We start from the raw sequence: 26,334 nt of genomic DNA, 5'->3' as shown, positions 1-26,334 counted from the left end.
AGAAAATATGAAATCCTAAAATATCTATTCTTCCAAAATTAATTTATAAATTTAATGTAATTAGAGTTTCAACAGCTTTTCTTGAATTTGGACAAAATGATCTTAAAGTACAGCTGGTAGACTAACTGCCTATGAACGGCTAAGGAAACTACCAAAAAGATCGACTTCCAAGATGATACAGTGAATATTACAGGTAGGAAGACAGGCATGAGCGGGGCAGGAGAGGGCTCTAGAAATGTTGGGTGATGGTTCGACAGTGGTTTGACAATTATCACACTGCCTCACTAAAAGCGATAAATTGGCAGCTGGTGCCAGGGAGAACCCATTTCCTGATGGAACCCAACACCTGCTACACTGAAGTGTTAACTGAATGCTAGTGCCAGGGAGAGGCAACTTCCCAGGCATGGGCGGTAAGTAACAACATGGTGGAGTATGACCTTCGCGGGGGGGGGGGCACTCCACTGGAAAATGGAGAAAAGCCTCAGATGGACAAGTGTACGAATTCCTAAACACACTGCACGTGTCCACCTCCCAAGGGTAAGAAGGGCACCACACATACGGGCAGCCCACCCTAAGGGAAGAATCGTGGGAAGGGGCACGCCTATGAAGTCCTAGGGTCAGAGTTAAACACTGCACTCATTCTCCAAATTGCCCACCTGGGTCTCTTTCAAGTGTTTCCTTCCCTGTTCTAAAGCCTTTCTAATAAACTTCCACTCCTGCTCTGAAACTTGCCTTGGTCTCTTTTTCTGTTTTGCCCCTCAGTTGAATTCTTTCTTCTGAAGAGGCAAGAATGAAGGTTACTGCAGACCCATACTGATACACTACTGGCAACTCAGATATATGCCACCAATAACAGGAGGACCTCGGTGAACTTGCTCTCCCACAAAAATGAAACTACTAGTAAAACAACTAAAGTTAACCATTTCAGAACTCTGGAGAATGACCAAGCCGCTAACAAGATGAAAAATCCTCTACCCAATAGAAACTACTGAACTTCAGTAACATGAGGGGTCCGGGGACAGGGAACTGTGATATTTTTAAGGAAGGTCTATTTCTATCCCCTGGCTACCCAGCTCAGTGGTAGGCCAGCCATGAAAATGCAGTAGTATTAGCCAACAGAGAGGACTGAAGTTTTCTTGGAGCTCTGTTAAAAACATTTTTGCTACAGCACAATCGACATTTTGTATGAACTTGCAGCTCTCTGGAAAACACTATTCCCAAAGTGCTGTGGCTATCTCACTTGACACCTCAAATATGGGAGACAAAAGTCCCTACCTCCAGGGCATTCCAGAATAACAGCAATCTGTTGGAAGTATTACAGCTATCTAAGGCTGTAGTTTCAGCTGAAGCAAATGGAACTCAGGCAGAAATTTAAAAAAAAAAGCTCAGAAAACTAGACACATTCCTGGGGGTCTAAAATGCTGCCTGCCCAGGAAAGAGTGAGGAACGGAGAAGGACCCAGTCACTCATTTCTGGCCGACTTTGAGATCCTGAGCAAACAGGAAGTTAAAAAAAAAAAAGTAAAATGAGTCATAACACCTATTACTGGCAAGTACATTGGGAAACGGATACTCATACATGGCTGGTAGAAATCTGAAGGATATAGTTTTTTTGAAAAATGGTTTGAGAACATTTATTAGAAATAATAAAACGTCAATATTTAGGGGTAGAAATTGTACTCTGAAGCATTTATTCCATATAAACAAAAGGACCAATTTCTATGGCATATGTACAAAGATGGTAGCTGCAGCATAGTTTGCAATGTTTAAGAAATAAAAACAAAGGGAATGCCCACTAATTTGAAATAGCTGAATAAGTTGTGATAGAAACAACTGGCTCTTACACAGCCATTAACATAAATGAAATGCCAGAACATTTGGAGGAATCTTCCTAAAGTACAGTGATTCAGATGCAAAAAAGGGTTAAAAACAATCCAATTCTGCTCTTTAAAAGTTATTTTAAAATGTACCATTATTATTGAACTATAGTCACCCTACTGTAACTCAAAGGATAAATGTTTGAGGGGATTAATACCCCATTCTCTATGATGTGCTTATTTCACATTGTATGCCTGTATCAAAATATCTCATGTACCTCACAAATATATATACCTATTATGTACTCACAAAAATTTAAAAAAATTTTAAAGATGCAAAAAGATAGCTAACATAATCCTACTTTTTGTAAAACAATGATCAGAAAAATAATCTCATGTTTATTTGTGTGTATAGGTGTTAATATACAAAATTTCAGAAATATCTATATTTTAGAAGAACATCTGTAAGATTTTTGACACAGCTTACCTTGTGGGATAAGAAATGAGAATGGGCTGCTAACACGGGAAAAGGCTGAGGGAGAAGGAACTGGTAGGATGGGATTGTATATGTGTAATGAGATATGTGTATGAAAAAAAACTATTAGTGTTTTTGGTCACTCCCCTCTTTGGTTTTATGCTTGGAAAGTTCTTCCCCACACCAAAATCATATAAATCTGCTTTTTCTTATAGTTTTGAATAGATTCATCTATTACATTAATTATTTTCTGATGTGTATTTTGATACAGGGAAGACATTTTCCTCTTAATAATTAATAAGCTATCAATCATCTGAGTGCTAGGCTAGTTTTATAGCTCTAATGAGCTATAACTGCTAAACAAAAGTACACATATTTAAAGTGTATAATCAGATGGGTTTTGACATAAATATTTACTTGCCAGGCCATTTATTGAACCATCATTCTCTCCTCACTAGTACAAAATATCACCCATATTAAACTTTTATAAATATATACCTGTATACTGACTGGTAATGGAACATTTAATCCTGTCTTAATTTAAGATCCTACAGAATCATCGCTTTCCCCTCCTTATGAAGAAATGATTGTACATGGAATCTTTAATCTCTAGCAGCCCAATTTATAAGAACCAAGAAGTGACAGAAGTAACCAAGGAACTGGAAAGAACTGCCAGGAGAAAGGAAAGGACTGCTGAGGTGGGAGAGAGAATTGCAAGGAAAATACAAGGTATTGAAAAAAGGAGGCTTAAATCTGAAAAGTAGTCCCTTGTGTCATACAAGGAATAAATTAAGAACTTCAACCTCTATTCCAAACTATATAGAGATGTATATGACCTTTCAGTAAAAAATTTAAATGTTTGCTCTGAAGAAGGTCAGCTGGTTTATATCCTCTTTCTACCATGCAGAGTTCTAGCGGGAGAATCAGGCTGACAGAATTTAGGATTATAGACACAAATTTTATATGTAGGTTCAAACATGATTTTGTTTTATGAAGTGAAACAATTATTTAGAAATAAACTCCTTTAACTTATTTCAATATTCAACATCAATCTTTCGGAGGTTGGAACAAATTCTAAAGGACATTAGATGGTATTTGCTAAATCCTTCCAAGTCTGAGCTTCTATAATCTTGCAAAAAACCTGGCTAGGTACAAAACTCTTAACTTTCTTCCTGTTCAATAGTCCTTTGATACTGCTCTATTGTGTTCTAACATTCAGACTTACAAGTCTAAGTCAGTCTGATTATTATTCCTTTATAAGTTAACTTTTATTTCGGTCCCTCTGAGAGGATGCTAATAGAGTCGTTTCATTTTCTTTGCAAATGAAAAATGTTGCAGTGTTTAGAGTGATCATCCTGTATTATTTTTGGTTGGAAAAAAACAAATCTTTGATATGCATAGAAGATATTTTAAATAATGTCTCTGATTACTGCTTATGGTCTAGATAGGTTTATTTATTCATCTATAATTCTAGGCTAAGCATTTTCTAAATCAAATCAAATAATAAGGCACTACCCATGATTTTAAGCACATACAAATGAAAAGACATTTAAAGGATTTCACCACTAGGTGTCATTTTACTTCTTAAATGCTATGCCACTGGAGGAACAAAAATATGTGCTTGTTCTTTTAACTACCTATGAACTACCGTGACTAGTCAGTTAAAAGGTCTGATTAATTATAAAACCTGACTTAATAACTCACATAAACTTCCATGCCACATCTGATTTCTCCTTCTTACTATGCCCTATTTCCCCACCCCTCAAACCACCAAACCACAAATAATTGGTTTAAGTCCTATTGATTCTAATTCCAGAATTTCATTCCTACATGTCCATTTCTTCCCATTTCCTCTAATGAAATCTCCATTATTTGTTTATTAATGCAATAGCTTCCTAATTAGCCACCCTCTTCTGCCTCCAGCCCACCAGATGTACTATCATTAAACTGATATTTTTAAGATGTAAACTTGATGCTTCTCACTATAAACTCAATTACTAGGTCTCCATTATGAAGTTCAAACTTTTTATCATACTTTGATATATAATCTTGCCTCTCTACATGGTTCTGTTTTCATTTCCTGCTACTTGCCCAAAGGTGTTTTAAACTCTGGTCATATTAAACTATTAGTAGTTTTCCAAGAACACCCCACTTTTGTTTATGTCTTTGTGCCTTCTAAGATAACTTTGCCCTGCTCTTTGCTGTCTTATACCACCACTATCATCCTTTAAGACCAAGTTCATATACCCTGAATTGGTGAAATAGTTCAACACCTTTTACCCAAAACCAGTCACCACTTATTTGCTTCCACGTCATGTTATACATGCCTTTATCGGCATTAATCACGATGTATTATATTTATCAGTTTATAGATCATTTTCATTCACTTGACAATGAGCTCTTCAGCCCAGTATATTTTCAGTAATTAGTCTCTGGTACATAGGAGGTGCTCAATAAATGTTTATTCAATGAATAAAGATTTATTAAAAATGAATAAAGATTACTGACAAAAACAGTTGCTTTCTAAAGTTTTAATTTTGCCAGTTAGGATGAGGAACGTATTTTCAGTGTTACACTTGTTACACTGAAGTTCTCAGTATAGCGTGGCTATCCAATAGGGTACCCATAAGTCTACTGTGCACTTAAAATGCATGGACAGCAGGGCACTTAAAATGTAGCTAGTCCAAGTTAAGACATGCTAAATACACACTAGATTTCAAATATTTAGTACAAAAAAAGAATAAAATATCTCAATTTTATACATTGATTACATGATGAACTAATTTTGCATATTTGGGATTAAAGAACATGTTATTAAAATTAGTTTTACCTGTTTCTTATTACTGTTTTTAATACGGTTACTAGTAAATTTAGAATTACACACACAGCTCACATTACCTTTCTATTGGACAGTGATGTTCTAGAAAATAAAAAGACAAACTGAAGAATCACATTGCTAATAATACTAATCTGAAAAGGGGAGGAGGGTTGTTCCCTCCTAAATGAGTGTATAGAGTTGATTTACGGCTGGACTTGGACCCCTGAATATCTGTTTTTTTACTTTTGGCAAAGAAAAGGACAGTGGGATTTATGACGTGTTGTTTAAGGCCCAAAACGTCCCTGGTAACCACCAGAGTATAGTTTTGCTGAAGGTTGGCAACCGGCCTAGCTGATTTATTAGCAAGACTGGCTTGATCATTACAAGGGCCTTCCTGAGAGTTTCTGTGGAGCTCTTCAGAAGCCAGATCTTGGTGACTCGAGGTGCACTCAGTACAATCCTCGTGTGTAAGTAAGTGCTCACTGGGAGCTCACATAGGGGAGGGATGTTTCAGAGCACCTGCCTGCATTCTCTTTCTCCTGCTGTATCATATCCTTTGCCTTTAAATCATGGTCTTATTTGAGTATGCTCTGTGGAGTCTGGTAAGTCTTTTCAAATACATAAACTGGGGAAAGGTTTGTAATGAATCATGTAAGGAACTGAGTAGTATAGTTTTATTATTTACTGAATGTTTTAGGTTTCAGGTGAATCTTAAAAGCAGATTAATGGAATTCTTTGCACATCTCATCCTTAACATATTAAGCTGATGCACTTAGGTGAAACTGAATTTTATTTTTCCCTCAGTGACCTTCAACAGATTAAAAGTTCCCCAATCTTGGTTTACTTTTTGATAAACAGATTGATTGCATTGATGAATAAGCTTCAGAAACTAAATTTAAAACACCATTTCCTACAGTAAAAATCTACAGGTTTTGACTGTCTAGCACAAGCTTGTCCAAACACAGACTGCAGGCCACATGTAGTCCAGGACAGCTTTCAATGTGGCCCAACACAAATTAGTAAACTTACTTAAAACATTATGAGATTTTTTTTTTTTTTTTTTTTAGCTCATCAGCTATCATTAGTGTTAGTGTATTTTATGCGTGGCCCGAGACAATTCCTCCCCTTCCAATGTGGTCCAGGAAAGGCACCCTGGTCTATAATCTCCATTTCCTTAGGAAACCATCTGATTCTGGTAAAGCTGACAATCACAGAAAATCTTACTCTGCAACACATCACCCCCATCCCTGCGCCAGAGGTGAGGTCCTGTGAGGCCCTGGCCCAGCAAATTACAAAACCAAGATGAGTGCTTCAAGGTAAGAATGTGAGCCATGCCGATACCTCCTAAGTAATAATGAAACCCTATCTGCCATGGGAGAGAAACAAGCCAAAAGAGAAACAGTTTACTCCTCAACGTACTGTACAGAGATACAGAATCTATGGCCCGCTGAAAGGAAAAAACTGCAGAGTCATCATATGGAACCAAATCCTGCTTAATTTTCATATATTCACTAAACTTTATAGCTTAAAAATCCTGTTCAATCTTGACATTTTACAAATAATAAAGCTCAAGTCTCAGAGAAAAGAAATGATCTCCACAAGGTATTTCACACATAGCACTTGCAAGTAGATTACAGATTGTCTGATTGCCAGGGAAATGTTTGAGATGCATAAAAATCAGATTAAAGGGAACTATCACTGTTGGTTTGTTTTTGGTAGTCAAAAATAACCTGCTGAGTGTTAAAGTGAAGAAAAATGCTCATCTTTAATCCAGCATTTGTAAAACTTCTTTCACTATGGCGTACCTTTTCCACCAAACAAATCATCAATATAAGAAAAACTGGTCTTTGTGGAATATATTTTGGGGGTTCACTAATCTATTCTACCAAGTACATAACCATTTCCATACCGACATTTCCTAGAGCCATATATGAATAGCACCTCATAATTTCTGGGTAATTTCACTTACATTTTGATTATCTGAACCACAGCTAAGAAAAGTGCCTATCACATAGTAGAACCAACAAATATTTGTAGAATGAGTAAATATAATCTTCACAACAACTATATGAGACTAGGTAAAGTTTCATTATTATTTGCATTCATGGGTGAGAACATTAAGACTCAAAAATGTTAAATGACTTCCTCAAGGTCACAGAGCCAGAAACTATGGAATTAGTGCTTAACTACAACTCTTCTGGCTTCAAAATCCCATGTTATATAAATGTAACATAATATCTTCTGAACAGATTCTTCAAGGATATCTTAACCTATTTTTAACACTAAATACCCTAACACTACAACTCGTAGTAAAGTACTGGTAGGAGTCTTAAATTATAATCAGTTCTTGGCAATCAAGGTAATACTGTAAATGCTTTTTAAGACTCAGATACTTGAACAACCATTAGATGAACGTAAATAAGAAAAAGTGAAAAAGCACTCAATTGTAAAAGGTTAGTATATTTAAACTAATTTACCGTAACTGTTTGGTTAGAAATTAAGAGCAAGAAACCACAATAGAAAATAATAATGAGAAAGTAGAACAAAATTTCCATCCTTTGCAACAGTTAATATAATGAAAATGATATACCACAAATGTGATCTCTGTGGAAGAGCTGATACCTTGTTATGGTATGCCGAATGTAGTTTTGTACTTTAATGTATAAAAATGTACTCAGTTGGCCAGGCATGGTGGCGCATGCCTGTAATGACAGCACTTTGGGAGGCTGAGGCGGGTGGATCACCTGAGGTCAGGAGTTTGACACCAGCCTGGCCAATATGGCGAAACCCCATCTCTACTAAAAACACAAAAAAATAGCCGGGCGTGGTGGCGGGCGCCTGTAATCCCAGCTACTCAGGAGGCTGGGGCAGGAGAATTGCTTGAACCTGGGAAGCAGAGGTTGCGGTGTGTCAACATCGCGCCATTGCACTCCAGCTTGGGCGACAAGAGCAAGACTCTGTCTCAAACAAACAAACAAAAAAAAAGTACTCAGCTTTGCCATGAATTCAGTTGTAGTCAACATGAATTTAGCTTTGGTAGGTTACCTGTCACTCGGTAGTTTTTACTGCCAAAAAGAAAGGTGGAAACCTTATTACACTTGAATTCAGATTTTCTACATATAGTTTATATAAAATAAATAAATATGCCTTACTTTATATAAAATTCTGGCCATCTACTACTAGACTGCTACACTGTACACAAATACCACGCTAATTTTTAACACCAGCCACAGAAAAAAATCCACTTCATTTATATTTCATTTGGATTCTCATTTTGAGAAAACATTTAAGTCACATATTGTCTTTTTCATTTAAAAATAATTTTAGCTTTTCTGGCCGGGCGCGGTGGCTCAAGCCTGTAATCCCAGCACTTTGGGAGGCCGAGACGGGCGGATCACGAGGTCAGGAGATGGAGACCATCCTGGCTAACACGGTGAAACCCCGTCTCTACTAAAAATACAAGAAAATTAGCCGGGCGAGGTGGCGGGCGCCTGTAGTCCCAGCTACTCGGGAGGCTGAGGCAGGAGAATGGCGTGAACCCGGGGGGGCGGAGCTTGCAGTGAGCCGAGATCGCGCCACTGCACTTTTCTGCTAAGACAATATAATCACTGTAGAAACTGATTTATACCACTTCCTAAAGTCTGCTCTCAATAAACTAAGCTTTCAATATAAAAAAAGATTAAGACCAGACAGACAATCAATATTCGGCAACCATCATAGTAATAGTTAATTCAGCTAAGAAACATCCACAGATGCTAAAACTAGAGGGGAAAAGTTTGATGAAGTATAATATGTTCACAGAGTCTTGGGGAACTTCCTTCAAATCAAAATATGTAACAATTATAAATACACATAAAATTTATTTCTCAATTTCAAAGGTAAAAAGAAAACCTGTTTAATAATGGACAGAACTAGCAGAAGACAGAACTTTAACCAAAGGATCAGGATGTGAGATACCACCAATATGGGACAAATAAAAAACGAGTTCCACTTGAGAGGATGCAAAAAGAACACCTCAATCCTTTTGGGATACTCCTGTCAAAAGCGTGCAACCTAAATCTCATCATGAATAAACATGAGACAAAACCATACTGAGGCACGTTCTATAAAAGAACTGACCTACAATCTTTGTAATTTATCAGATATCAAAGTCAAAACGTTCAGGAACTGTTTCAGTTTCGAGACGAAACATGACAACCAAATCTAATCCATATAAAACTCTTTTGAATAAAGGCAAAACTTGGTTATATAGAAAAACGTCCTTATTTAAAAAAAAAAAAAAAAAAAAAAAAAGACCATGGAATATTTGGGAGTGAATCAGCACCATATTGACAACTTACTTGCAAACAGATCAAAAGAAAAAAAGATTCTTTGTACTATTCTTACAAAACAAGATAAAAACAGATAAACTTCAAGCTGCAAGACTAGCACTATGTATTTCTATCATCTTTGACATGAGTTTCATTTTCTTCTGGGTTTCAAATGAAAGATTTTTGAACTAACCACACCTTATTGGTACTTTTTTGTTTATCTGGATTCATAGGTTCCAGTGGGGTTGGGAGATTCTAAGATTCATAGGAATTTTTAGGAGTGTCGAGATGAGGAACCTAGATACTAATAGAAGGAAGGAACAAAATATATTAAGAAAAACTTGAACCTACTATCACAAGAAATATCCTCTAGATGCACTCATAAATAGATGTGTAGGGAACTTAAAGTCAGTGCTTTCCCAGAAGATGATTGCTGTCACAAGCAGTGGTAAAGTATTTCACAATATGTGGTTTCAAGAACTGTTATTTTTCCCAGAAAATAAGCCTAAAAATCCCATATGCCACAGATAGATAAAACTTGTTTTTAATTTTACTGTTTCTTTCACTTCTATATAATAATAAGTCAAAATATATCAACTTTTTTAAAAAGTAGGTATTCAAATTTTAAAGCAAACGATGAAATACCAGCAATAGCTACAAGGACACTCTTGAATATACTATCAATTTATAGAAGAGTTCCTTTAATATGAGTTCCCTAAATTTGCCAGGAAGGATTCTCTTGGGGTGAGGGTGGAGAATGCAGATTAATAAAGAAATACAAATTCTAAAACAAAAAAGGTGGCCTTCATAATCTGTTTTAAATAAATATTCTAATAAAAATTTCTCGTAAGTTTTGTAAGTACTACTTATGCAGAAAATAGTTAACACAGCAGGTCTGCTACAGCTATCCCTACAAAGATCTGCTTACAAGGTTGGCCCTTGGCTGATGTCCAAGAAACGCTCATTATTCCCTGAGAAGGGTGATTTACTCTGCCTAATTGGTTTGTACAAAGAATATAGTTTATGCTGAACCCCTGCCTTCCTTTTGGGAGTTTAGAATTTTGGTACTTGCTAAAGCAGAGGATGCCTGCATAACTGATCCCAATAAAAACTCTGGACTCCAAGGCTCAGGTGAGTTTCTCTGGTAGACAATATTTCACACATGTGGTAACAACTCCTTAATAGTGGGATTAAGCATATCCTGTGTGACTCCGTAAGGAAATAACTCAAAGAAGCTTGAGCCTGGTTTCCTCTAGACTTCATTTGTCTTTTCCCCTTGCAGATTCTGCTTTATGCTTTTTTGTTGTAATAAATCAGAGCAATGAATATGACTTTAGGCTGAGTCCTGTGAGTCTTCCTAGTGAATCATTAAACCCTTGGTGATTCTGAGGTCTCCTGACACCATATTTTAATATATAAAATTACCTTCTACAGGGTTCCAAGTATTTCAAGTTCACTGTTATTTATATATTAACAACCTGCAACTGATAGCTTTGAGATGGAAAAGCTTAATGTAAATCCTGCATCATTTTCATTCACAAAACTATTTGTTTTTTGGACTGTTGGAGACATGATATTCAGAAAATAATGTAACATTTTCTAAAATTTCAAATTTGTAATTTCAACTGTAAATATGCTTAACTTGAAATTCTATTAACTGGTTGTTAGATACTATTTCTGTAAGTGTAAATTTTTTAATTCCCTAAAAATGAAAGGAAACCCCTCCTTATCCTAAAAATCAAATAAACAAATCCAAAGGCAAACTGAAACGAAACAGTTTACTGTGCATTACAATTAGGTGGTATTTAAGACTGATGCATTCTTACCATGTGGAGTGATTGTTTGTACAGGTTTAGCAGGGGACCTCACATTCCATATAGTCAAGGTGCCATCTGAATGACTGCAAATAAACTGTTTTCCTTCATGATGCCAAGCAACAGAGTGGATAGCCTATAGAAGGATGAAAAATACCATTTTAAAATCTATTTAAGTAGCAAACTATTTGTAAATGATCTGATAATCAATTAATTTTCATTTTTAACTTTTCTTTATTTTCTAAAGTTAATATGTGAACTTAACATTTCCATAATAATATGGCCCTCTTGTAATACAAATGAGATTTTATTTCTTCATATTAACACTGTTTTAATTCTCTGTACTTACTTTACTCCTTAAACCAGCATAAAGAAGGCATAATAGTGACATCTACAGACAAGTTCAGTAAAACAAAATGTTTTCTTACATTATTTTTAGCATAAACAATACCTAAACATTAATTACCCAATTATTACAACCAATGTCCCAATGGAAAAACTCGTTGCATTGACAAGATTAGAATAAAACGTGTTAATTGACCACAATCCTCAGAGCCAAAATGTAGATTTGGATTAGAGATCAATAAAAAATGCTCCAGGTTGAGCTACAAGACATGCTCCTCATCTTTCACAGTAATTACTGAGGCAATTTTTAATCTCAGGGACCCTCTTCTGATAAGAAATTTATTTTGTACTTCTGGGTCACTTAAAAACTATCTGGAAAATACTTTTATATCACCGAAGTATTATGATACCCCTCATTTTTTTGCTCTAATATTATTTAAATTTTGGTATGCAAAAAAAAAAACTTTAAATCACTCTCCCATGCATCCTTTGAATTACTTCTTTTAAACTCAAGTTGATAAAATTTTAGTTCTTAATGGTCAATTGACTTAAAGTTACCCTACTGGAATGCAAGAATTGCAGAGTACAGAGCAAAAATCATATAACTGAAACTCAAAACTTCGGTCACATATAAAGTCAACATTTTCTATCACGTCATCTACTTATTTGGGTTCTTTCTATACTTATAAATTTAAACTAAATATTATAAAATATCTTAGTATAAATCAGACAGATACAGATAATCAGCTAACTTCTAATGCCAATATTTAATACAATGTTTTTTATTCAAAGTACAGATGTTCTTCAATTTATGATGAAGTTATACCCTGATAAACTCATCATAAGTCAAAAATATCGTAAGTCAAAAATGCATTTAATGGTACCAACACAACAGACGATCCCTTACTTACAATGGCTCAATATGCAAGTTTTCAGCTTTAAGACGGTACACAAGCAATAGACATTCAGTAGAAACCATAATCGCATTCTAATTCCTAAGGAGCTCCTTTACTTAGGATGGGGTTATGTCTTGATAAACCAATTGTAAAGTCAAAAAAATCTTAAGTCGAAATACTGTAAGTCAGGGACCATCTGCATCTCTTACAAAATTCTAAATAAAATCTTAATAATAAACTGAAATACACATATGACATTTTGAAAACTCATTTTTAAAATAAGCAATCCCTTAGTAGCCTTTACAAGTAAAATTATTTCTGCAAAAACATGAGCAGTGCTAAAAAGCTATTTAATGTTTTAAAAAAAATTGATAAGGGAAAATACAAAAGAGGTCTACAGTGCTATCTGGAACCTATAGACAAAAACATCTTAATAGTATCATGTATAAATGTATATCATATATAAAAATACGTATCATATGTAGAGAAATATTTCTACTTTGCTAAAGAAAACAATGTCTATCTTTGTTTAAAAGTGCCTTCTATTTATGAAATGTTATTAAATTATTAGGCATTCCAAAAGCAAATACTATCGAATTACTGGAACCAGTGGTTCACAATTATCTTGGACAACAGAAACAAGTAACAGAAAACACCCCACAAAAAAGCAAAGAAATAAAGAAATATGGACATGCAACAAACATGCACTATTTATTTATACAATTTTCTATATGCAAATCCAACTTGATATAAGATGTGTTTTCTTTCTAAGTACATATGTAGAACATATGTAGTATTACAAGTATTTAAAACTATGTATACAATACCTACCATATATAAATTATACATATATAATTTATATTTCACATATAAATTATACATGTATAAAATATGCAATTTACACTTTTTCTTTAGTCTTAAGAAAATGACGTAGAAATTTACATAAACAAAGTGAGAAAATCCAATCTCACCAGCAAATCTGACACATGCTCAAAATCAGAAGCAAGGTGGTTTAGGAGCAAATCTGAACAATTCATGGGAGAAGATATGAGATATAACGTAGGAAACATAAATTGGGGTTGATAAATTTTGTGTGTAAATTGGCTTATCTGTTTTTCCAAGGAAAAGATATACAATTTCCAGGTGATTAAGAATATTTACTTGTTTATGGCCGGGCACGGTGGCTCATGCCTGTAATACCAGCACTTTGGGAGGCAAAGACGGGCGGATCATGAGGTCAGGAGATCGAGACTATCCTGGCTAACACGGTGAAACCCTGTCTCTACTAAAAAATACAAAAAATTAGCCAGGTGTGGTGGCAAGCACCTGTAGTCCCAGCTACTCGGGAGGCTGAGGCAGAAGAATGGCATGAACCCAGGAGGTGGAGCTTGCAGTGAGCTGAGATCGTGCCACTGCACTCCAGCCTGGGTGACACAGCAAGACTCCATCTCAAAAAAAAAAAAAAAGAATACTTGTTTTAAAAACCTGAAAATTATACATACATATGAATAACAGGATTATCTTAGAAAGAGGAATAAAGGACAGATGAATGGAAAATAGAACACAATACATAAAAGACATACAAAAGTCATGGAGGACAAGATGAATCCAGGGCAGAGAAAAAAGACTGAAGACAGAATGAACGCAGATGATATAGCTGTTCGCATAAACCACAAAGCAACGGTACATGCAATTCTAAAAGCTCTTTAAAAGATGTAGTATCTGAAAAAAATCATAAGTGTAAAAAGGTTCATAAAGGTAATTAAGAGTCTGACATCAGTATTTTCATTTTTGATAAAATCAGAGAAAAAACAAAAGCACTGCCTACTGTGACACATTTTTCAAAAGGAGTAATATTTAATTATTAGGCTTTGGCAAAAGTAGTACCTATGATGCTTCTGCTATTCTTATCGGACAAGACAGCATCTTGTCTAGGAAGACAAAACAGGCTAACTGCTTACCTATCAAATTTTACATTCACTAACTCAAAATTGTATGGAAATTGAATAAATTCTCTACTTACTGGTTTTGCAAACTAATCAGTATTATTAGAATCATGTCACAGTAAATGTATATATTAATAAATCCTAATCTAGCTGCTCTTAACGTTACATACACTAATTAATATTTTAAATTTTAATTATTTTAAAATAATTTTTCTCATAGATGTTATTTAACATTCCATTCAAAAGCTGCATTAATTCCCAATGTAACTATCTATTATTGTCGCAGCCCTTAGAAAAATGCCAAAAAATGACAAAAGAACATGTATAATGTAAACTTTCATTTAAAATTACAACATTTGCAATTACATGAAAATATTGAAAATACTGTTGTTTTATTATTCTTATATAATCAAATAAAGTACATGCTTACAGCATGAATGATTTCTTACATATATAAATAATACATTAAATTGTATAGCTTTTGTCCTAGTATTTTAAACTTGTGAAATGTTCAATATTAGTTACACCATAGAAGGGAGACAACTATAATACTATATAATTAAATGAGACAATTATTGAATCATACATTTTGTAAGGTAGTTGATAAAAGTTATTATACATTGGACATTAAATTGTTTAAAGCTTTTTTCCTTTCTCTCTAAAGATTATAAACAGTTATAAACTGAAACCACTGCCCTTTTCATTAAAAATAACCTCCCCCAACTCCACTGTACTCCAGCCTGGGCAACAGAGTAAGACAGCCTCTAAAGAATGAATGAATGAATGAATGAATGAATACATAATGCAACTGGAACTTTCTTCTGTTATTTTGAAAATGTGACCAAATTATTCATTGTTTTAAGTACTGTTTTACCTTTGGGAAAGTGTATTTGTGTGTGTGCATGTGTATGTTTGTAAAAATAAGCAGAAAATAAGCTGACTTAAAAGCACCAATCTAAATATAGGAGAAAAAAACCCTTAAGGGAATAAATGCTTCCATGAATATATATAATACCAAAAAAAAATTCATTTAAAGCTGTTACGATTCCTGTGCTGTGAGTTGCAAACATATTATTTCAAAGTTCTTTTTTTTTTTTTGAGACAGAGTCTTGCTCTGTCACCCAGGCTGGAGTGCAGTGGCACCATGTCAACTCACTGCAAGCTGCGCCTCCCGGGTTCACGCCATTCTCCTGCCTCAGCCTTCCCAGTAGCTGCGACTACAGGCGCCTGCCACCATGCCCAGCTAATTTTTTTGTATTTTTAGTAGAGACAGGGTTTCACTGTGTTAGCCAGAATGGTTTCGATCTCCTGACCTCGTGATCTGCCAGCCTCGGCCTCCCAAAGGGCTGGAATTACAGGCATGAGCCACGGTGCCCGGCCTCAACGTTTTTTTTTTTTTTTTTTTTTAAAGTTTTCTGATGGTCTTGAGACTTAAATGTACCGAGAGAGCTAGAAAAGCACAAATTATTTTTTCATCATATTTTACTACCAATATTTCTGATGCTTCTCAATCTACCAGGAAAAACCAACATGAAACCAAAATACAAAAGACACTAATAGATGACCCTAGACATATGACAAAGAATAATCATAAAATAAAGAAGTTCATAAGTATTATTGTCTTAAAATATCAGTAATACTGCATTTCTTTCCTGCCACACTGATTACTACAAAAGGAATATTGATACTTTATTTTTAGAAACAGGGTCTTGCTCTGTCACCAGGGCTGGAATGTGGTGTCATGATCATAGCTCACTGCAGCCTTGAACTCCGGGGCTTAACCCATCCTCCCACTTCAGCCTCTTAAGTAGATAAGACTACAGGTACACGCCACCAGGCCTAGCTAATTTTTTTTTTTTTTTTTAACTTTTTGTAGAGGCAGGGTCTTGCTATGTTACCCACGCCAATCTCAATCTCCTGGCCTCAAGTAATCCTCCTGCCTCTGCCTCTCAAAGTGCTGGGATTACAGACATGTGCCATTGCACCTGGCCAATACTTGATATTTTAATACATTATAGCCTAAAAAAAATGGGATGTCCATTAAAGAGATAAAATTTTATATAGATGAAGTATCATCTGTAGAAAATATCTGTAAAATACTGAGAATACTATCCAACCACACTCAAAATCTATCATTGAGACACAACCAGGGTACAGTAGAGTTTGTCAATTAAAAAAAATAACAATGGTTACAAAGCAACAAAAGCTCAAGGGCGCAAAGATACACTTCTGTTCCCACTACTCCCACGCATCTGAATCACCCCCAAGAGACCAAATGAACAATTAAAGCTATACTAAGAACTTAAATTATATTAGAAATGTTCAAAATTGTTACGTCATTTAATACATTTGTGCCTGTGTAATAAAAATAAATTTGAATACAGTAATATACCATTGAATAGAACATAAATATTAGGGGAGGGGAAAGGTAGTGCTTTGTCAAAATCTTAAATTTTTAACTCTCACTAGTGAGAAAAAATTATGACTATAAAAATTTCTTGAATATCTGAAACTGTACACCTGGCAAAAACAGCACTGAAAATCAAATTTGATGACAGAATAGCATAAATTCATGGAAACAAAGCCAGAAATTTTTACTCAGTTTACAACAAGTTAATTTAGAAGTTAGAATTTATACCTAACACCACTGTTATTTAAAACACATGATTTTCATTTTGTATATTAATATGTGTGAAGAATAAGTTTTATGACTTAGGCATTTGTGTGCACCAAGGATACTGGTCTGTAGTCTCCTTATAATTTTTTTTCTTGTTTTGTTAAAAGGGTAATGCTTGCCTCATGAAGTGAGTTGCAAAGTATGTCCTTCTCTTCTATTTTTAAGAAGAGTCTAAGTACAACAGGTATTATTTGGTAAAACTCACCAGCAAGATTTCTGAGCCTGGTCTTTTCTTTGCGGGACATTTTCATTACAACTTTGATTCTTAAATTACAGAGCTACTTAAGTATTTCATTCACAGTGAGCTTTGGTACTTCCAAGAAATATGGGATCTTTCAAGGAAATTCCCCATTTCATCTAAATTGCTGGATTTATTGGCATTAAGGACATATTTCCTTATCAGTCCCTCTGTATTTCTGCAGAAACTGAAATGATATCCTTTTTCACCTCTACAATGGGTAATCTGTGTCTTTCTTTCCTCACCACTCTGACTATATGTTTATTAATTTTATTGATCTTCACAAAAATCCAGCTTTTAATTTTATCGGTTTTCTCTATTTTTCTGTTATCTATTTCACTGATTTCTGCTCTTTATTATTTCAGTTCTTCAGCTTACTATAGATTTAATCCACTCTTTTTCTTCTGGTTTCTTGTGGTGAAAGCTGAGGCCACTGGCTTGAAACCTTTCTTGTTTTCTAATACAAAGCATTTAATGCTATAATGGATAATTCAGCTGCATCCCACAGGACATGGTAAATCTTTCTTTTCAGTTCAAAATACTTTAATTTTCTTTGTTTTCTTCTTTAACTCGTGGGTTATTTAGAAGTATGTTGTTTCCCTTTTCAATATTTATAGATTTTCCGTCTATCTTTATATAACTGATTTCTAATTTAATTGTATAGTAAAATAACATTTTGTATGAGTTTAATCCTTTAAAATTTATTGAGATTGATTTTATGACACTAAATACAGTCTGTCTTGGTGATGTTCTGTGTATAGCTGAAAAGAAAGTGTACTCAGCTGGTGGGTGAAACACTCTGATACCTACTTTGTTGATATTAATATAGTCGTTTCAGCTTTCTTTTGATTACTGCTAATATTACTTTTTCCATCTATCTTTTTTTCCAACATATCTGTATCTTTAAAAGTGGGTTTCTTACAGACAGTATGTGGTTAGATCTTGCTTTTTTATACAATATGATAATCGCTATCTTTTAATGGGGTGTTTAAACTATTAATCTGATTATTGACATAGCTGCATTTAAATCTACCATCTTGCTGTTTGTTCACTGTTGCTTCCATTTATTCTTTGTTCCCTTCAACCTTCCTCTGGATTGAATATTTTTAAATTCTCATTTTATTTCATATTTAGCTTAACTTTCTGAGTTGCTGCTGTCATTGCTTTGGTATTTCCTTTAGGATTTATAATACATATCTTTATCATAGTCTACTGTCACATAATATTCTGCTACTTTATGTATAAAATAATAATCTATTAACGGTCCTCTGTCTTCTGACCATTGTGCTATTATTGTCTGTTTGTTACCTCTATGTATGTCAAAAATCCTACAATACACTTTTATTATTGGTTTGGATAATTAATGATCTCTTAGATTTAAAAAATGAGAAAGTTTATATCTACCACATATTTGCCATGTCTGGAGTCTTTCATTCTTTTGAATAGATCCAAATTTCCATCTCATAACTTTTTCTTCTGCATGCAGGACTTCTTTTAACGTATCTTATAGTTGAGGTCTGAAAGTGATTAATTCTTTCAGTTTTTATGTCTATAAAAGTCTTTATTTTGCCTTTATTTTTGAAAAAAAAAATTTCACCAGGTATAAAATTCTAGGTTGACAAATTTTTCTTTCAGTACTGTGAAGGTGGTGTTCCACTGTGTTCTGGCTTACATTCTACCTAAAAAACCAAAATTTGCTGATTTTTTTTTTTTTAATGGAGTCTCACTCTATCGCCCAGGCTGGAGTGCAGCGGCACAATCTCAGTTCATTGCGAGCTCCACCTCCCAGGTTACGACATTCTCCTGCCTCAGCCTCCCAAGTAGCTGGGGCTACAGGGGTCCGCCACCACACCCGGCTAATTTTTTGTATTTTTCAGTAGAGACAGAGTTTCACCGTGTTACCCAGGATGGTCTCAATCTCCCGACCTCGTGATCCGCCCGCCTTGGCCTCCCAAAGTGCTGGGATTACAGGTGGGGGCCACTGCGCCTGGCCTCTGCTGTCATTTTTATCTTTTTGCTCCCCTGTATTTAATTTAGCTTTTAAAGTTCCTCTAATTGTTCCTACGATTTTCTCTATTACTAGTTTCCAAGAATTGAAAATTGTGCTTTTATGTAGTTTGTTTTGTGTTTCTTCTGCCTACAGTTCATTGAACTCTTAGAATCTCTGAGTATATAGTTTTCATCAACTTTGAAACTTTTGGTCACTGCTTCCTCAAACATACTTTCTCTCCACTCTCCTCCTAGGATTCAAAATACACATATTAGTCTGCTTGAAGTCGTACCACAGTTCACTAACGATCTGTTCTTTTTTCCTCCATTCTTTCACATCAAGTAGTTTCTACTGCTATTTCCTCAAGCTTATTAATCCTTTGGTAGTACTATTCATTGTATTTTTCACCTTATTTTATTTTTCATCTGTAAAAAATCCACTTGTGTGATTTTTGCCTTCCATGTCTTTTTTCAACATGTTCATGCTTTCATCTACTTTCTTAAGCATATGGAGTCCATTTAATAATACTTGTTTTAATATCCTTGAGGTCAATTGTATCATCTTTGTCATTTCTGTTTCTATTTTCATTTTCTTCTCATTATGGGTCATATATTCTGGCTTTTTGCATACTTCATATATCTCTATTTGGATGCTAGACATTGTACAATTTATATTGGGCTACTATTCATATTCTTCTAAATGTTTTTGGGTGTTTTTCCTAGGATGTAGTTATGTACTTAAAAACAGTTTAGTCCTTCCAGTCCTTTCAAAGTTTGCATTAAAGATTTGTTAGGATGAACTAAGCCAGCCTTTATTAGTATAGGCCTAGTTTAGTTCTACCACTGAAACAACAGCTTTCTGAATACCCTTTCTCATACCCTGTATATCACAAAGTTTCTCTATTCTGTTGGGAATGTGAACTATTCCCAGTACTGTTTGTGCTACAGAGATGGTTCTACTTTTCCTTTCTGGTGGATCTCATCCAAGCCTTATACTCATGCAATAGTCAGTATTCAACTGAAGACTCAGGACACGGGTCCTCTTGTAGACTTCTATAACTCTCTTTCTAAGCTCTTTGCTCTCTAATTCCTTGCCTTCTAAGCTGCAGATGTCTTAGTTTCCCCAATTTCCCAACTCTGACTTTTCAACTTAGGGAGACTTCTCAGCTTCCACCTAGGTTCCCTCTTCATGTTCTAAGAACTGGAAAATCTCTTCAGGCCATTAGCTGAAGCAATGGAGGGGTTTACCTTCTTTGTTTCTCCTCTCTAAATAATCCTTTTCTGCATGACCTGCTGTCTAACTGCTGAAAACTGTTGTTTCATATATCCTGCCCAGTTTCTTTGTTTAAAGCAAGAAGGTAAACTAGTCCCTGTGACTCCATAATGGCTCAAGCCAAGATCACTATTTAAAATAATAAGCAAAACCAAAATATTCAATTTTTAAAATCTGCTTTCATCTATGGACCACAATTACAGATCACAACTACACAGAAATGTAGGAACTCTTTATTCAAAACATGCTTGTTTAATTTGAAGATTCTGACTAGTGAGCAGCAAAAAGTATACAGTCATAAAAACAAAGGGAATTCCCTTTCAGTCATGCCTACAAAGATAATGTACAAACATGTGCAAAGTATTCAAATGTTGCTATAATTACTCAGTGTGCTCTGATGTTTCAGTAACTGAACATATCAATATGATTACTATTAAGATTATGATGTATTTTATCTTAACCACTTATACATTTCCTAGATATAGCTGTATACACTGAATTGGAAACCATGAACACTCTTGATGTCTAAATTATGGCCACCAGACATGGCACTGAAATAAGTTATAGTTCCATAGAAAAATACCTTATTCTAAATTTGATTCAGAAATATACAGATCAGTAGGGAGGAGGTACACTGACCAAAGTTAGGATAATGTGAAAAGCAACTATAACTTCAGTGGACTGAAGTACATCAAATATGTTTAAGTTGTTGAGCACATAGTGAAACTAAAAGTAAGAATAAATTGGTTATCATGGAAACTATTATAGAACAACCCCTTAAGATGAATATTAAAATAAAGGGAAAGAATCACATATTTACCCTGTCTTTGCTATATGAACTATCCTATTATATAAACGAATAGCAGATAAAAGAAAGGTTCTCTTTACTGAAGCGACCTACATAATAAGTAGAGAAGGAAAGACAGAATTCGAAAGTCTCCTATTTTGCAACTACTATACAGTAACAGATCTCGGCCTTAACCACCACTGGCTTCCAACATCTGAAACAGACACTAAAGTTCCACCAGCTAAATGAGTATCAGTATCATCTATGAAGTAGTCTTGCCAAAAAAGAAAAATAAACCTGCATTTGATCAAGCCTCAGTAAATTATCCAATTTATAGGAAATCTGAGGGCAAAAAAAAAAAAAAAAAAGAAAAAAATGTCAAAGACAATGGGGATGCAGCCAGAAAAAGCCAGCATCTGGAAGATTCTATCTTCAATAAATAAATGCCAAAAAAGGAGAGGTAAGGTAAGGAAGGGAAGTGAGGAGCAAGAGGAGAGAAAAGACATATCTATCAATCACAATCCTTACTGGTTCTTAAAGTTAGCGGATTATAAATGTCTATAGTATACTATCATTCGTACAAAAGAAAAAATAGAATATATTTATGAATTTGCTTGTAAATGCACACAGTCTCTCTGGAAAAGCATGAGAGAAACTGGTAACACGGTACCTGTATGGAAACTAGATAACCAAATGGCAAGTGGGAAAAAGATTTTTGTATCTTTTGAATTGTGTGAACATATTATCTATTGTAAAAAGTAAATTGTGTGCTATTGCAATTACAAAGCTTGCCTAAACTAAAATAACCAGTTAAGTTTTTAGAGAAACTGCTTTATATTAGAGAAATGACCATAGCTTTTACTAGCAAAAATAGTATTACCTCATCATATGTGTATCTGTAGTCAGCTTTCTTTGATTTGAGGTCCCATAAAACTACTGTTCCAGATTCAAAGCCAATCAAAAGCTGTGATAAAAGAAAAAGGCATATTACCTAGGAATGATATCAATTATAAAACATTTATTTGCTGACAATGAAAATAACTACAATCATTCACATGCGTTGAGTATAAATGTATGATATAAACAAATATCTGTACTGCTAATTAGTAATCACACAAATGACAAATGAGAACACTGCATATTTATATGTCTTTGATGATTAGGGACTCAACATACAACTGACTTTTGAAAACAAAAACAGTACCATTTTGAAGTCTTTTCAAAACTTTTGTATGTATTTTCAAGTTTACAAACTTTTCAAATTCTACACACTATGAGGCAATCTCATCTATTCCATCTATATATCGATTAGTTTCAAATCATATCCAGCTTACATCCCTCTGGTGAGATTCAGACACATAATTCCAATGGCCACATCTCCACTTATCTACATAAAAGCCTCAAAGTAAATGCGCCCCAAATAGAATTAATTATATTCTTCTCTACTCTGCTTCTCTGGAATTCCCTGTTGCAGTGTCTCTCACCATTCCTTATCATGTCTATTCAGTGGCACTGGCTAGAAATCTAGAGGTCATTCATAACTCTGGTCTCTCCTCCAACAGGTAAAATCACCATGTAAATTTAAATTACATTCTATTATCTAATTTACTTCTCTTCATTTCTAGTGCCTCTTCCCTGGTTCAAGACACAAAGATTCCTTTTCGGGTATCCTTGACTCCACTCTTGCTCCTATTTTAATCCATTTCATATTGTAGCTAGAGTAACGGTTCTAGAATACAAACCTAATGGGATAATGTATGCTTCTGTTTAAAACTTTTAAATGCCACACCATTATTTTTAGGATAAACTGCAAATTCAGTAATATGATCTACAAGATCCAGCATGGCTTAACCTCTGTTTACCTCTCCAGTTCCATCCCTTACCACACCACGGCCACTCAATACATTATAGTATATTCTTAAGTTCATACTCTCTTTTACCTTTGAGCCTTTGTACATGCTGCCTCACTACCTGGGCCACTCCATTTGAATGTCATCCGTTTTGCCTGACTAGTCCTACTCATCTTTCAGGTGTTACTTTAGTGATCATCTCCTCTGGGAAGCCTTCCATGACCTACCAAATGTAAGTCAATACCCTTTCTATGTGCTCCAATAACACTTATCTTTTTTAAATCTGAAGGATCACCACACAATAATGGACTTTTCCTTATCTGAATTATTGTGCAGTCTGTAAAACTGGTGTATCTGGGCAAAGATTAGTTTTTATCTTGTTTACCGCAATACCTCTAACATAACACATAGGGCCAGATATGCTATAAATACTTATTATGAATGCATCTATTTCAGAATGGAATGCATATTCCTGCCTCACAAACAATGTACACTGCCCATAGAACCTGTGCTGCCCCCAGACCCCACCTCAGTTTTTTCCAAATCTCAGTATGAGATTTCCTCTGCTTAAAACCTCCTCCCCTTTCATTCAACAAGCAATCCTCTACTAATATTTTAAGTCTAAATTCAGTGTTGCTGCCTGGTTAAGTCTACCCAGTTCCTGTAGAGAAATTAAGATGCTCCTTTTCTTAACCTAGTACCATGCATTTTCATCTATATGTCTCTAATATCTAATACACTTCCTAAGACATAGTAGACACACAATAAATATTTGTTTAATAATTAGAAAAATGATTAGTCTATATCTGTTTGGGTAATCTGGGGATATAAACAAAATTTGGGCAGAACCAGTAATTTTAATAAGACAAATTTAGAAGATTTCAGAGTAGAGGGGCAGCTGGAAGGGCTAGCTATCAAAACTAACAAAATAAGTTTTCCTACTTTAGTACAGAATACAGTCAATTTTTCTGATCTTATCTCTTCTTTCCTAGGCAATCTGAGATACACCTTTTGGAAAAAAAATGGTATTTGTTTCCTTTTTCTTTTCCCACTCTTTTCAAATATCTTGGACATGTGATACAGCATTTGAGAAAAGATAAACTTCAGGAATAAGGAAAGAGAAGAAAAGAATAAAATGTAAGGGTTGATGTAAACAGCACTGCACTGCTTAGGACCTTATAAGTAACCTGAGTTCTAGTATTAAATCTGCCACTTAATAGCCATATAACTTTAGGGAAATAATTTTATCTATCCAGACCTTAATAACTTAAGAGGGTTAAACTTTAATCTCTCTAGCCAGCTCTAGTATTCTAAGGATATTAGAAATATATGACAACAGGTTAGAGTTTTATGCCCATAATCTTCTAGCTTTTCAATTCCTTTCTCTACAAAAGCAAGATAATAATAAATATTTAAAAATAGAAAACTAAAGATAGAGCACTTAATTAAAATTGGAAAATTCTTCAATGCTTATTCCTACTGGAATCTTTTATAACCCAGAAATGTTAATGAGCTTATATACTAGTGAGTAATTCCTGTCTAATTTTTCTCTTTGAAAGAGCATTAGTGTGTATGTGGAATATGAATACATTTCTCTACAACATATATAACCAATCAATATCTAGAAAGAAAGCTTAGCATAACAGAGAGTACTCCTGGGCTGAAATTAAAGAAACTGGTCTTCAAATCTCAGATCCGCCAAAGTCTAGCTCTGGAGCTATGGAACACATAATGTCACCAAGTCTCTGCTTTATCATTTGTAAAGTAAGGGAAATTTCTAATTTACAATTTGTTGAAAAAATAAAATGAAATAGTGTATATAAAGTGGCCTGCACAGTGCCTGACACATAGAATTAAATAAATGGTGGCTATTCCTATTGTAAGTCTAACCTATCTAATGTCTAACCTTCCTTGGCCAAGACCTTCACTTAATGTGGCAGTATCCACCTGTAAAGTTAGCACTGAAGGAACCTGCCCTATCACCTTACATCATTGTTCAATGACAAATGTCTAGGAGTTCTTTGCAAACAGGAAAGAGTCTACAAGAAATCAAAGTTTAGATAATACAGTTTATTCTAGCATCCTAATATTTTTAAAATTTTACATATATATATAACTTATTTACTCCATCCTCATTATTTATAGAATGAATTATATATATAATTCATATAATTGTATATTGAGTAGTTGGTATTTTTATTGTAAGTTAGTTGCTAGGGAAAACAGAAACCTGTATAAATATTACCTTTGTGCTCAAGGAGACTTTCAAATTCAGGGGAGCTAAGATATGCACATATTTCTAATAAAAGCATTACGTCATAAATAACACAAAATTTCATAACTAAAGTACTAATAAATGTGAAAGAAAGAAAAAGCATTTTCTGTCAGGATTATCAGGGAAGAAATTATAAAAGAAAAATATTTAATCTGGGCCTTAAAGTATGGGTAGGAATTCAGCAGAGAGATGGAAAGAGAATTCCAAACAGAAGGACTCACATAAACAAAGGTATGGAAACATTAAAGAGCAGTTCATAACTGAAAATATAACTATTTGCTTCAGCACAACATTCAGGTAAAGACATCCTGAAAAATAAGGAAATGCAGGGCTATATTTCACGAAACACTGATTTTACTTGTTAGATACTACAGACCCACTGAAAGTTCTGAAACAGTAGAACATTAAGATTAAAATGGCACTCTAAGCCAGGCACAGTGGCTTCTGCTTGTAATCCCAGCAGTTTGGGAGGTCAAGGCAGGAGGATCACTTGAGCCCACGTGTTCAAGACCGCCTTGGGCAACATAGTAAAACTTTTAGGAAATGAAAAAAAAAAAAAAAAAAGAAAGCAAAGGAAAAGCAAAAGACACAGGAAGAATTACAATGACTTGATGTCCAATTCAAGGAGGAAAGGAAGTTTTGAATTTTCCTACCACGCCTCCCATTCAAAAGCTTGGCTTTTAAATAAGTATCTTGTATAAAAAGAAAATTAAGTAAGGATCTAAGTTACTTCATACTTGCTTTATGTAAAGTTTCTTTCAAAGCATACAATGCTATAATTATGACCTAACTCCAAACAGTCTAATTATCCTTTTGTTTACCCAA

The 26,334-nt window shown here is 34.6% G+C and overlaps 1 protein-coding gene across 3 annotated transcripts in view; it reads right to left on the bottom strand.

The window, feature by feature from the left end:
* The window catches only part of LOC105488989 (syntaxin binding protein 5), a 196,167-nt gene that overhangs the window by 105,530 nt on the left and 64,303 nt on the right, over positions 1–26,334 (bottom strand). For all 3 annotated transcript variants that reach the window (XR_011623431.1, XM_011753536.3, XM_011753538.3), the window contains exons 7-8: positions 22,265–22,348; positions 11,246–11,369 (exon numbers count right to left, since the gene is read on the bottom strand). Coding sequence is in view for 2 of the 3 variants with exons in the window: in XM_011753536.3 (XP_011751838.1) it covers positions 11,246–11,369; positions 22,265–22,348 (208 nt within the window). In the remaining variant the exon portion in view is untranslated. The remainder of the gene's footprint in view (positions 1–11,245; positions 11,370–22,264; positions 22,349–26,334) is intronic.

This window comes from Macaca nemestrina, chromosome 5, assembly GCF_043159975.1.
Source record: "Macaca nemestrina isolate mMacNem1 chromosome 5, mMacNem.hap1, whole genome shotgun sequence".
Lineage (NCBI taxonomy): Eukaryota > Metazoa > Chordata > Mammalia > Primates > Cercopithecidae > Macaca > Macaca nemestrina.
The sequence above is the reverse complement of the archived record's forward strand: the minus strand, read 5'-3'. Positions and strand labels throughout refer to the sequence as shown.